General features: G+C 42.2%; 1 protein-coding gene across 2 annotated transcripts; it reads left to right on the top strand.

The window, feature by feature from the left end:
• The first annotated feature begins 1262 nt into the window (after positions 1-1262).
• Positions 1263-8191, top strand: LOC306929528 (uncharacterized protein). 2 transcript variants are annotated; one of them, XR_013790798.1, is made up of 3 exons: positions 1263-1395; positions 4501-5958; positions 6030-8191. XR_013790798.1 is itself a non-coding variant. In XM_079510094.1 (2 exons), the coding sequence occupies exons 1-2, from the start codon at positions 1338-1340 to the stop codon at positions 4758-4760; spliced, it is 318 nt and encodes a 105-aa protein (XP_079366220.1). In that variant the 5' UTR covers positions 1263-1337; the 3' UTR covers positions 4761-8191. The 2 variants fall into 2 exon arrangements, 1 of the variants encoding a protein (XP_079366220.1); XM_079510094.1 differs by having other exon boundaries at positions 4501-8191.
• The last annotated feature ends 4685 nt before the right edge of the window (positions 8192-12876 follow it).

The raw sequence follows: 12876 nt of genomic DNA, 5'->3' as shown, positions 1-12876 counted from the left end.
GGGAGAGAACTTGAAGAGGGAATCTAGAAAAAACAAGAAAGCGACAGGTTAAGTCCAACGTTTCGGCGGTTAAGCCGTTGGATTCATATGTCTTAACCTGCTGCGTCCTAATTAAATGAAGTATTGGCACTCTGGCTATTGGCGTGTGCGGCCACTTTCTTGTTTTTTCAAGATTCCCTCTTGGCCTCTTCAAGTATTAAACGGAGTCTGCATCGGTTCCTGACTTTTATGTAACGAGGACACAGACTTGTTCACAAGATGACCTCCTTTAGAATAGAATGATGAATGGTAACTGCATACGCATATAGAGCTTTTGTAGTCTTCCATCCACTGAAGGCACTTCACATTGCATGCCTCACATTCACCCCTCACATGCAACTACGGCTGAGGCGGCAGCAAGGCATGGGAGGCAGTGAGGCACCAAACTGCTCTTCAGGGAGGAGTTTAGGGCTTCAGCGTCCATAGCTCAAGGACACTCTGAAGTGATGTCCGTACTTTTCCTAGGAAATGGAATGTCGCGTTCTTGTACATTAGTGCCGGGCACAGAAGCGACGTCATTGAGACAACACACGTTTCGAATGCCATTAATGCTTTGAAAGGAACAAAAATCACGTTTTATCAGAGCATTGAATGCTCAGTACTTACAGTACTACCTGTAAGGAAATGTTCACTGTCCTTTTGCTTGGACTTTTACTTTTGATATGCCTACTTATCTACAGTCATTATAACAGCAGACATGGGCTAATTGTCATACTCAAGTAGGCTGACTTCAATTGGCCGGAGCCGACTGCTGGACTGACCAGTGAACATATTTCCTTTGGGAACAGTTTGGGAAGCACAAACGTCGGTATGGGTCACACAATGACAGGTGTGTTGCGATTGCCAAATTGTGTTATTCCCCATATACGTTTGTAAACTACTTCCCATAGGGAGTTTTGATATGTTCCTCAGTCCAGGCAGGCCCCTCGCCCAGAGAGAATGCCATCATCCATACCTGTGCAGTTTGTGGAAAAGTGGAGATATTTTACTAATATAATATTTGACTAAACACACGTTTTCTATCAGAATATATGATAGATATATAGAGTACTTCATCTGTTGGTGTAATTATAGTTCTAGAAATGCGTGCATGCGTGCGTGCTCACCAGGCTATCTTTCCAAAAGTCAGTACATTTTATGATCAAAACATCCAAATAATGTGTCAGGTGACAGGTGTCATTATAGTCCTGATCATGAACAGCTGTGTGGGACCAGCAGCAAGTCTTAAAACCTCTGCTGAGGGCCAGTCAGACACTCACTTCTTCCTCAGTCAGCACACTCACAAACTGTATGCCACAATGGGAAGCATCAGCCTTCTTGTTCTTCATGTTATACTGACTCTTTTGTTGGCTCAAGGTAAAAGCTTATTTTTTGCTTTGTTTCCAATGTGCATTCATTAAATTGTAGGATCTGTTGCAGAGTCATATAGGAAGACTCTGAATAATGTTCAACTCTGAAATGTTATAATTCTGTCCCGAAAGTTTGGGGGAGAATAAATCTGATGTCTCCTGAATATACACCTCCAGAGAATTCATGTTAATCTGTATGTTGTCCATGATGAGTGGGGATGAGTTTATGATGTCAGTTTTAGCGTTTCTGGTATCCTAATTGACACACCTTGCTGCCATCTTGCCAGCAAGGTGCTAACTAGGTGCAACTTCCCATTGACAGCCCATTCATCCAAACAGAAAGGTCCTATCTGATTGTATTAAACAACGTCAAACTCACCAACATTGCAGCTGTACGGAAAACTTGAATTATCCTCTTTCATTCTGTGCAGATTATTTTTTGCTAGTGCGCTTTGGATATCACTCAACAGCCCTGCATACCACCTGTTTTGAATTTGCACATAATGCAGGAGGCATGCAGCAGGAGGTAAAACGAGTGCTTCCAAACTCCAATACTTATAGGGGAAAAAAATCACCTGCAGGGAATTTCTTGACAAGAAGTAGCTCATAACAAGTCTACGGTGGATTTTTATGAAACAAACTCTTTGCAGATAGAGGATAATTCAAGGTTTTCACACAGCTGCAGGATCTCCTCACTGGTCAACAAAAACACCTTGAAGACCCTAACAGGAGCCCTCGTACAAGGTTTCTTCGACTACGCTTGCACCTCCTGGTACCACAGCACCTCTAAGGCCCTTAAAACAAGGCTCCAGACTTCCCAAAACAAACTGGTCAGGCTACTACTTGACCTCACTCCCCGAACCCACCTCACCCCTGCCCACTTTGACAGGCTGGAATGGCTTAGGGTTGACGACAGAGTACAGCACCTTGCAATGGGTCCACAAGATTCGCTACACCACCAAGATACCCATGTACCTGTCTAAATACTTCCTTAATCCATTGAGACCTGGAACGCATCCATGTCACGTTAGCGTTTAACCACATTAACCATTAATTAACCCATTTTGGGCGGGAACCCCTTTTGGTGTTTTAAACATTATGTTATAATTTAGCTATTGAAAAATAGCAGATCTACAAGCTCATAGCGCGCCACCGAGTGGCGCGCTATGAACTTGTAGGTCTGCTATTTTTGAAAAATCGTTAAAATGTGCCTCATCTTTCCGAAAATTGTCATGATTTAGAAAACATTTCTTTTTTAAATTTCGACGTCAGGCCTGAATGGGTTAATGTCAACAAAGTCCACTCCCACAACACCAGAGGGAGTTCAACAAACCATGTGCAACCCAGATTCGGTACAAACAAGGGATTAAATTAATTTCGCTCCTATGCCACCAAAATGTGGAACGCCCTACCAACAGTCATTAAGACATGAAATTCCCTTGACTCCTTCAAAACTGCTCTCAAAAGGGCACCAATTCGAAACTGGCCCCCGTAAAATCTGAATCCCCCACCCACCCCTGTTTACCCTCACTGTATATATTTCTTTTCCCTTTTTACCTCCTATGATTTTCTTTTTTGTTGTGTATATTCGTACATCTCTAAATGTTTTGATGAATTGAAAATGGTGGGCCCTATTGTAAACAAGTGTAATGCTTTATGGTGTCGTCCACTCACTGTTAACAGTTTTTGTATTGAGTTGTACTTGAAATGTACTGTAATTCTGCAAAATGTTAATCAATCAATCAAATGCAATGTTGGTGAGTTTGACGTTGTTTAATACAATCAGATAGGACTTTTCTGTTTGGATGAATGAGCTGTCAGCTAGTATGAGGTTTATTTTCTATCGATTACCGATCACCCCATGGAGACTTGAGTTCATGGAGATGTTTTTGTTGCATTTCTAAGCCAATATTTGATGACCAGCAGTGGTTCCATATGGAGACACATCGTCTCCTTTGTGTCTCCATAGGGAACCACTGCTGGTGTAACCACTGCTAGTCAAAATGGCCTCGGAAACCCAGACGCTTTGTTTCCAGGGAGAAATAAATGTCTGGGTTTAGTGATCAAAAAACCACTGCTGGTCATCATCTTGAAGCTGATCATCCCCACTGCCCACAGTGTGATTGCAGTCTTGGTTCTCTATTCTATAGTTTACAAGCTTTGGGGTCAGAGCTATTGACAATATTGGATGGCTCTAACTTAATTTGGCTGTTCCTCCCGTGAAGAAATGAGAAGTCATTAGCTGTATTAAAACACAATGACCACCAGGATTAATTAATCTATTTATCAACCTTTTATTTTGAAGAGCCAAATAACCGTAACCAGGTGTAACAATGACATAATGTTGTGTGTGTGGTGTCTTGACCGGTTGTTGTTCTCTCGCTCGGTGCAGAAGAAACCCGACCGTGAGTTTCACAGCACGATGCTGTCGGCCGTGGAAAAACCTTGTTTTCACCAGAAACGACATCCATTGTGCCGATTTGGAGATACAGGCCATTGAAAGCAGCACATAGAGTGCAAGTGGATGCGCGCGCATCTTCAAAATGGCTGCGGCCACTGTCACACTTAATCCATTGAGACCTGGAACGCATCCATGTCACGTTAGCGTTTAACCACATTAACCATTAACCCATTTTGGGCGGGAACCCCTTTTGGTGTTTTAAACATTATGTTATAATTTAGCTATTGAAAAATAGCAGATCTACAAGCTCATAGGGCGCCACCGAGTGGCGCGCTATGAACTTGTAGGTCTGCTATTTTTGAAAAATCGTTAAAATGTGCCTCAAATCTTTCCGAAAATTGTCATGATTTAGAAAACTTTTTTTTTTAAATGTCGACGTCAGGCCTGAATGGGTTAAACTGTGATGCTAACGAGCGGCAGCTATCGATCTAATCAAAACATGGATTAAAGAATAAAATTCCTAGAAAACGTATAGGCTACGGACCGTAGCCTATACGTTTTCTAGGAAAAGTCTAGGAATTACTTTTGTCTGGCAGCCCGCCAGAACCGTAGCCTACGGTTCTGGCGGGCTGCCAGACAAAAGTAATTCTACGCTTCTGGCAGGCTCCGTGTTAAAACTGAATGTCTTGTGTGCCAAACCGTGTCTAACAGGATGCTGTTTCACACTCCCGGCCACCAGCGAGATGAGTCCGCCCGGCGGCCCCCTGGTGGCCAACGTGAGTGACGACAGCAGCCTGAGTGGAGGATCCAACATGAGCATGAGCAACAGCACCTTCATGAACGACGTCATGAGTGGCAGCAGACCCAACGGGAATCAGAGAATCCCATCGTCAAATATTCGGGAAAACAGCGGCCCCTGTTGTTCCTCGAAATCTGACTTGAGGCAACAGTCTGTCTTGAGAGACTACTGAAACGGTAACCTGACTCTAACCTGACTCCGCCAAATGGGGCAGCAGAGAGTACACTGGGTTCCCCCCTCCTGCTCCCATCTGGGAACTCTCAGGCAGACTTGATGCCCGGCCAACAAAACGGCCTGGCCAATCAGCAGCAGCTAGAGGCGGGATCAAGGCAGCACTGTGTATGCCTTGATCCCAACCTCTAGCTGCCGCTGATTGGCCAGGCCTGAGAGTTCCCAGATAGGAGCAGGAGGGGGGAACCCAGTGTACTCTCTGCTGCCCCATCTGGAAGAATTGGCTCGCTTCACTCTTGTTTCACAGTCAACTTATGAACTTTTAGCCGGGGAGCCACAGGCCCAAAATTGGACAGGACCTGTGATGTCATGGACAGGACCTGTGATGTCATGGACAGGACCTGTGATGTCATGCCGTACTTTTTGTTTGTGTTTTTTTTCTTCTATTCATTTGGTCATTAAGGTCCACAGAATGAGAGGCCTGCTCTGCCGGAAACATCGCAAAAAAAAGGTTATGGCCATTTCTGTATACCACACCATAGACAACCAATATAAGGTAACATTTCCCAAATTTCATCATGCTTTAAGTAGCATGTGACAATATTGTGACATGATTCTGAATCGATTCCAAGCATTAGTTTTGCACGAAAAACACTCCTTGGCCTAAATACGACCTTAGCCACTTGCCAAAATGTGCCCATTATGTGAAGATCTCATCACATTTGTGATGACTGCTCTGGCCGTTTTTTCGTGCAAAACAAATGCTTGGAATGGATTCAGAATCATGAAAACCCCCTAGTTTGACATGTCACAATTGTCACATGCTACTTAAAGCATGATGAAATTTTGGAAATGTTGCCTTATATTGGTTGTTTATGGTGTGGTATACAAAAGTCAGATTACTGAAATGGGGCATTCAATTATAAAGAAAATAAAATGCACATTAAAAGATGAAATATGAAGCTACAAGTTTTGTGCCCGACTGCGACGATCTCATGCCCAGTAGACCAGAAATTGGGCCAGAGCAGGAGTGGACCCACAATCTGCACCTGAGTCAGAAAAGACTCTAGAAACCTGAGAAAAGTAATTCAAGTCATTATCCATTTTTGTTGATTTTATTGTTGCCCGTATAGCAGTCTCTCCATTACTTCATAGCTTCTTTCAGCTTGGATTTAACCCCTTTTGGTGTTTTAAACATTGTTATAATTTAGCTATTAAAAAATAGCAGATCTACAAGCTCATAGCGCGCCACCGAGTGGCGCGCTACGAGCTTGTAGGTCTGCTATTTTTGAAAAATCGTTAAAATGTGCCTCAAATCTTTCAGAAAATTGTCATGATTTAGAAAAAAAAAGAAAATTAATTTCGACATCAGGCCTGAATGGGTTAATCATGAGGACCCCCTTGAAAATGAGCTGCTGCAACTCAAGGGAGTTATTAATTATCCTCTAGTGAAATTTCAAATAAATTTAATGGCCCCATTATTTTAGCATTTTAGTTTCGTCAATGTTGGTCCTGGAGTGCCTCTTTCTGTGCGTTTGATTTCAGTTGTAACTGCTTATTAGTCATATTCATATACAGTATAGCTGACTGCCATAAGTTCAGAAAAGTCTGGTAATGAGGTTAATGGTATGGAAAATTAGTTTTGGCAGAACCCCAGCTCCTTCGTTTTCAATGCAGTCTGGTGTAAAATGTGCCGTGCATACCAGACCATGGATTCACGGAAGGATACGGAAAATTACCCAAAAGAGATCACATCCATTTATCACAGTCTCCTTGGTCATTTTATGCAAATTAAGCGCTGCTCGGGGGAAAAAAGGGGTAAAAAAGCTTGATGATGGTTACTGGTTTTAGCTGGTCTTAAAGGACCACTTCACCACTTTTCAACTTCTCTTCCTATAATTGGTCCTAACTAATGTTCATGATAAAATACCACCATTTTTTTCTACTCAGTCTGTGTCTCATAGGAAGGCTGTGGGCAGTTCAGAAACCCGTCCACCAATGACATCATCGATGGTGAATCCAAGCTAATAGAAACGGCAGGCTTTCTTTTCCTGAAAAGTTGCAATGCAAAAGTTGAAGCCATCGTTCTCACGATAATACAAATCTAAATATATGTTAAAACAAATCTTGTTTAAAATAAATCTGCCTAATGATGATGTCACTGGTGGACGGGTGTCCGAACTGCCCAAAGCCCTCCTATGAGACACAGACTGAGTAGGAAAAAATGGTGGTGTTTTATCATGAACATTAGTGAGGACCAATTATATAAAGAGATGTTGAAAAGTGGTGAAGTGGTCCTTTAACTGGACTTAGGCTGGTCTTGCTGGTTTGTCAGGGTCAGTATTGGTCAGCTGCATGGTCACCCATGCAGGCAGGCTAACCTGGATTCTGTTGGACAAACTACCGGCTAGAATGACCAGCAAAGCCAAGCTAGTAAGGTGGGCTTTGCTGGTCAGTCCTGTCCTACTGTAAATGCAAAAGTGTTTAACATATTGTGACCACCCGTGATACAGGATCTCGGGACTGACAGTTTTCCACCAGAGGCAAGAGAGTTTTTTTTTTTAATTCAAAATGAGTTAATAGCACAGGCAGAGAATGTTATTGTTAACATATAAACAAACACTTCAAAAGCACTTAACAGTGAACGTGCAGCTCCTTATCCCTTATGCAAAGTTATGCCTATAATCGTATTAGGAATTTTTGTCGGATTTTTATTGGATTTGCCACCCAGGGTCCCAACAGTCTCAGGAATCAAATGTGGAATGTGCACTGGTTATTGATGGCATATGGCAGGTCACTTTACAGTACGGATGTACGCATGGCTGCATCCTGCATGGGACTGGCTGCAGACTGCAGCCATCAGGCTCTCCACTGCAGCCATCGGGCTCTCCACTGCAGCCATTGAAACTAAAAACATAATTAATATAGCCTAAGAACAGGTGTTTATTGTATGAATATATAGACCATTGTGATGAGTGCACATTCAGTGCGGCTGGTTCTGCATTGGTGTGTTAGAGGGGGGTCCGTCCCTGCTTGCAAAACCTCTACACTGACCAGTGCAATCAATAAGCCACTCACTGCCTGGTGTATAAATGGGCCTGAGAACCATGCTCATTTGACTCTAGCTGGCAGCCAGGCAGAGCGGTGAGCTGTGTGTTTAGTGTTCATACCTCGGCTCGAGTAGTGTGTTGTCTCCTATAGTGAGAGCTGAGTGACAGAGTTATAGCTTCTCAAAGGGTAGTTGGTTACCTAATGTGTGTGTGTGTATAGCTTCTAATATTCCTTGAAGAGTAGAGTGGGTTAGTGACAGGTATTTATTAAGAGTTGTGTGTCTTTTCATTTGAACTTAAGTTGTCTGTATTCCTTTTATTGATTGTATTATTTGTGTTTGCTTTTGTCATCCTTTAGTGTAGTGTTTGTTAATAAATTCCTATTTTGCAACCTTGGTAATCCTTTTTCTTTTCCCTCTTAGATCTCCCCCCCACACCACACCCCATAACATGTGGCAATGGTTTTCCTTTTTGTGGATTTCTAATCTGATCAGATCCAGGCTATTGCAATTTTCAAATTATTTGTTGGCTACTTCCTCTAACTAGAGTTTAAACGTTCTTTGTCTGCACCCTGAGGGTAAAACTGGAATACCAACACTGGTTTTGACAATTCAGCGCAGAGACACCTCAGGGGTTAAGTAAAAGACCTTTTATAAAGACATCCCTTGTCATTATGAAGCCACCAATTACAAAACCATGACAATAGTTGTTGTCATGATCGAAACTAAAAACATAATTCATATACTGTAGCCTAAGGAAGCCGAATGGAAAAACCAACAAGATCTGTCAGGGAACTGTACAGTAGTTCTGTAGCAGTTGTTGGCGGCCGTCCGACGTCAGCTCCACGTTCACATTCACTCATCCAATCACACACTAATTTAATTCTCAGACCGTTCTATTTTATCTGGAAGTTTGCACTATTCATCTCTGCTTTCTTTTGCTGCTGTTCATGCTTATGCTGCTGCTCTCACCGCTGCTGTCGTGGTCAAACACTGCTGCTCACCCAGGTCACCCTCCACCATCCCAGCTACACCATACTGTTGTTTTGGATCTGCGGTTTATGTACGGGGCATTCGGAGTCCCTATACGGTTGGGAGATGCACATTTTCAGAGTACCTTAAAAGCAGATCCAATTCGTCGCCAAACCATAATAAATATAGTGTTAATTTTATATTCAATAAAAATATATTCTATCCATTCATGAGTTATCCTGACTGAATTAAGTAAGACATCATGTGTCGTCGATTCATATATTTAATACTGTACAGTATTTTCATTCACAGCTCAGGAGGTATAGCTTGTCCTTTGGAATACTAGTCAAATGAATCATCATCACTCACTGTCACGGGCCAGGCCAGCCCGACCGTGCCCTATAGACACAATGGTTGAAAGAGTTTAAAATGTTTATTTGTATTTATTGACACTGAAGTTGCATTGGTCTGTTTGTCACCTGTCTCTCCTCTGCAGTGCTGGCACTCCTCTCTAGATTGGAGGGTGCCAAGTACTGTCGAGGAGGAGGGGTGTTTGTTCCCGTGTGTATTATGTTTGGTCTTTATGTTAGGCCCTGTGAATGAATTGGACCTTTGAAATATGTTTGAGTGTATATTCCTCTAAAGTATAGTAGTGTGGAAGATTACTCGTAGGCCTTAGTTGGCCGTGTGGTTGAGTCAATTGATTGCCACTTGCTGATTAGGGGATGGTTTGCCCCACCTGTATAAAAGCAGGATTGCTGCAGGTGAAGGGAGTTCATTACCTGAGGCTAGAGGAGACATCAAGGAGAGATGCAAGCCAGGACCTCATCGAAGGATAAATAGCCTGTAACAGTCACTCAAGATCTGTTTTGTTTTCTTAAAGTTTAGCCAGCAGGTGTATTTTATTTGTTATTTTGGCCAGTATTTATTACATATTTTTGTATTGTCACGGACTTGCACTGCACTTTGGAGGTAAATAAAATGCCTGAAATGTGTACCTGTCTACTCCCTGGAGCCTCCGGCCAGGGAGTAGACAGACAGTATCACACTCACCACTCTTATTTAGAGGAAAACTCATTAGGACCACATCAAGAGAGACAAATTCACTATAATTTGGTGTCGGAAGGTGGGATACCAACTGTGGCAAGTCAGTTTAATGATTATTTCAAGAAGTGCTTTCTGATTTATTCTAGTCAACCTTTCTTGTTGGATTCAATCCCAAGCTTTCGAGTACCAATGTTCTGTTTAAACAGTCTTCAAAGTGACTTTGTAGTGTTAGTGGTAGTGGTTGGGTTCTGAGTTGACCCTGATGAAGGCCCATGCAGGCCCAAACGCCTTGGTCGTTTTTTAACCCTTATTTTTAAATCTAATGAAATAAAGGATTTTTCTACCTCAACTGCACAGAGCTGTCTTGGATCCTCTTTAAAGTTGGCCACCTTCTTATACCTCCTTCCACATTGATCTTTACTCAAAGGTATAGAACTTTTAAAGAACTTGCGTTCTGTATTATTGAAACCCTCTCCAAAGAGCACCTGGCTGCAGTTTTATACATAAAGGACCCTGAAGTGCTTCTTCTTCTCTTTTTTCTGACTTGGTAGTGTGTTGTCCTGCTGTGTTTCTTGGCAGCACATTTACACTATGTATATATTTTTTTCATTAATGTAATTTTGTCCAATCTGTATGGTATGCACGCATACCATATTAGTACAATATAACCATACAATTAGGCTTCTATTGAGACATTTAGAACACAGGATCTGACGGGAATTTTGACTTGATGGTCAAGATATCCCCTGAGGTAGCAGGAAAGCTTTATTAGTTCAATGGTAAAAAAAAAAAAAGTGCACTTGTGCAGGAAACCGGGTTCAAATCCGGGGTAGAAGAGGAATCAGGGCCGGATTAACACCTCTGAGGGCCCCTGGGCACTGAAACTCGAAGGACCCCCCCTACACGCACGCGCAAATTTTTTGCTGTTTCGGAGCTGTTTTGGGGCAGTTTTATGCCGTTATATTGGCCTATTTCTGGTCGCCTACCCCCCCCCCCCCCCCCCCCCCCCCCCCCCCCCCCCAGAGTGACAGCCAATCTAGCGCATTGTTGCTGCTTTACACACAATTGCACTTTTCAGCTGCCCTTCTCACCAACAATAAAACACTAATCTTTTTAGACACCATTTATTTAATTCGGATTAGCAGGGACATTTTCTGTGGATTTTTTTTGAGGGGCCCCTGGTGCCCAAGGGCCCCTGGGCACGTGCCCATATGGTAGATCCGGTCCTGAGAGGAATTTATGTATAGTGCAACTTTCATATATACAGTTACAGTATGCAGTATTTATGCCTGTTGAGTTATACAAGCTCAAGCTTGTAGATCTGCTACTTTTGCTATTTACAGTATGAATTTGAATCCTGAAAAGTAACAGTTTTGGAGGATTCCACCTGACAAGAGACAATATGACAAATCTCTGACATACAGTAAAGCCACGCTACAGTGTGTGGGACAAGTGATGATTTCTGCTGAATTGGATATCATTTAATTAATTCATTTACAATTAATTCACACATACAAAAAAATAATCAACAACAGACATGTGTGATTTCATTCAACATATTTACAACATTTCATTATTGCCAAAATGTTGCCACAATGTTTTCTATATGTATGAGAAAGGCTAAAGGGAAGAATACAAAATAAGTGCTTGGGTTCAGTGATGACTCTCTATTAAATAATACAAAATAAAAAGGAGTAATAACATTATTATAATTATTATTATTGTTGATCAATAAATAATTATTGTGTGCAACACTCTTGTATGATGAAGTGTAGTCTCGCGTTAACAGACAACTATGCCACAATAAGCCTATCTCACAGAATTTCCCCGCCCCCCTTAATACGCCCCCTTTCGGGGTTAGTGGTGATAGCGTGACGTCACTCCATAGACGCTACATGTTAAAATAGGTAATTTAAGAAGTCTACAACTTTTGTTTTCTCAAGGTAAGGTTTGTTCTATCTGTTCGAGCTGATTTACCATCTTGTTTGCTTCATAATAATATTGGTCTGTCACATTTTTACATTAGAAAATGTACTTAGATTCTCCAGAGAAAAAAACGTGTAAATGCTAATGTTAAAGACACCACTATTTACCGGAAGTGGGCGTGAAAAACGGGCTGTGAGATAGGCCAATCTCCGAATGCTATATAGAGTCTGGGACTATAGCCCCCATGAGCTGAGTAACGGAAGCTGCCATTTCCGTTCACGAAAATATATTTTTTTATTTCCTTTTCTGCTAAGCAACAAGCTATAGCCTTAGATGTTTTCTATTTATATTAGGATAAATATGCGCGACTGTAAAGATGAAACGGAAGTGGCGAGGAGGCTCCACTTCCGCTGTGTCCGGATACTCATGAGACCTTTTCCGTTGGCCCAGACTGTACGGAGCGTTTGGAAATCGCGGAGGCACAGTCTGGTAACGCGAGACTAGATGAAGTGGGACATATAGGAGAATCCTGACATCAACAATATATAATCCTCGCCCCTGAAAACCACTGTGGGTGAGTGACAGCCAGGCCGCCTACTGGCGACTAGGGCACACTGCATGGGCAAGACCTACGCTGTAGAGTGTATCATTTCTTTTGGGCGGAAGTTACGGGATTTTGGCGGAAGTATACCGCTCAAGGAAATAGGCCTATCTCACAGCCCGTTTTTCACGCCCACTTCCGGTAAATAGTGGTGACTTTAACATGAGCATTTACACGTTTTTTCTCTGGAGAATCTAAGTACATTTTCTAATGTAAAAATGTGACAGACCAATATTATTATGAAGCAAACAATATGGTAAATCAGCTCGAACAGATAGAACAAACCTTACCTTGAGAAAACAAAAGTTGTAGACTTCTTAAATTACCTCTGTTAACATGAAGCGTCTATGGAGTGACGTCACGCTATCACCACTAACCCCGAAAGGGGGCGTATTAAGGGGGGCGGGGAAATTCTGTGAGATAGGCTTATTACATTGACGCTTTACAATCTGTTTACAGTCTCCGCGTGTATGAAACAAGTGTTGTGATTGGTCGAGAAAATATCGTATCCGGGGGACACTT

This window comes from Electrona antarctica (assembly GCF_951216825.1).
Source record: "Electrona antarctica genome assembly, chromosome: 9".
Taxonomy (NCBI): Eukaryota; Metazoa; Chordata; class Actinopteri; order Myctophiformes; family Myctophidae; genus Electrona; species Electrona antarctica.
Note: the sequence above shows the minus strand (reverse complement) of the source record. Positions and strands in the feature narration are given on the sequence as shown.

Bases quoted from the DNA above. Each gene is read 5' to 3' on its own strand.
- LOC306929528 (XM_079510094.1), top strand. From the start codon at position 1,338: ATGGGAAGCATCAGCCTTCTTGTTCTTCATGTTATACTGACTCTTTTG. The intron at 1,396-4,500 runs GTAAAAGCTTAT...CGTGTCTAACAG, and splicing joins GACTCTTTTGTTGGCTCAAG to GATGCTGTTTCACACTCCCG.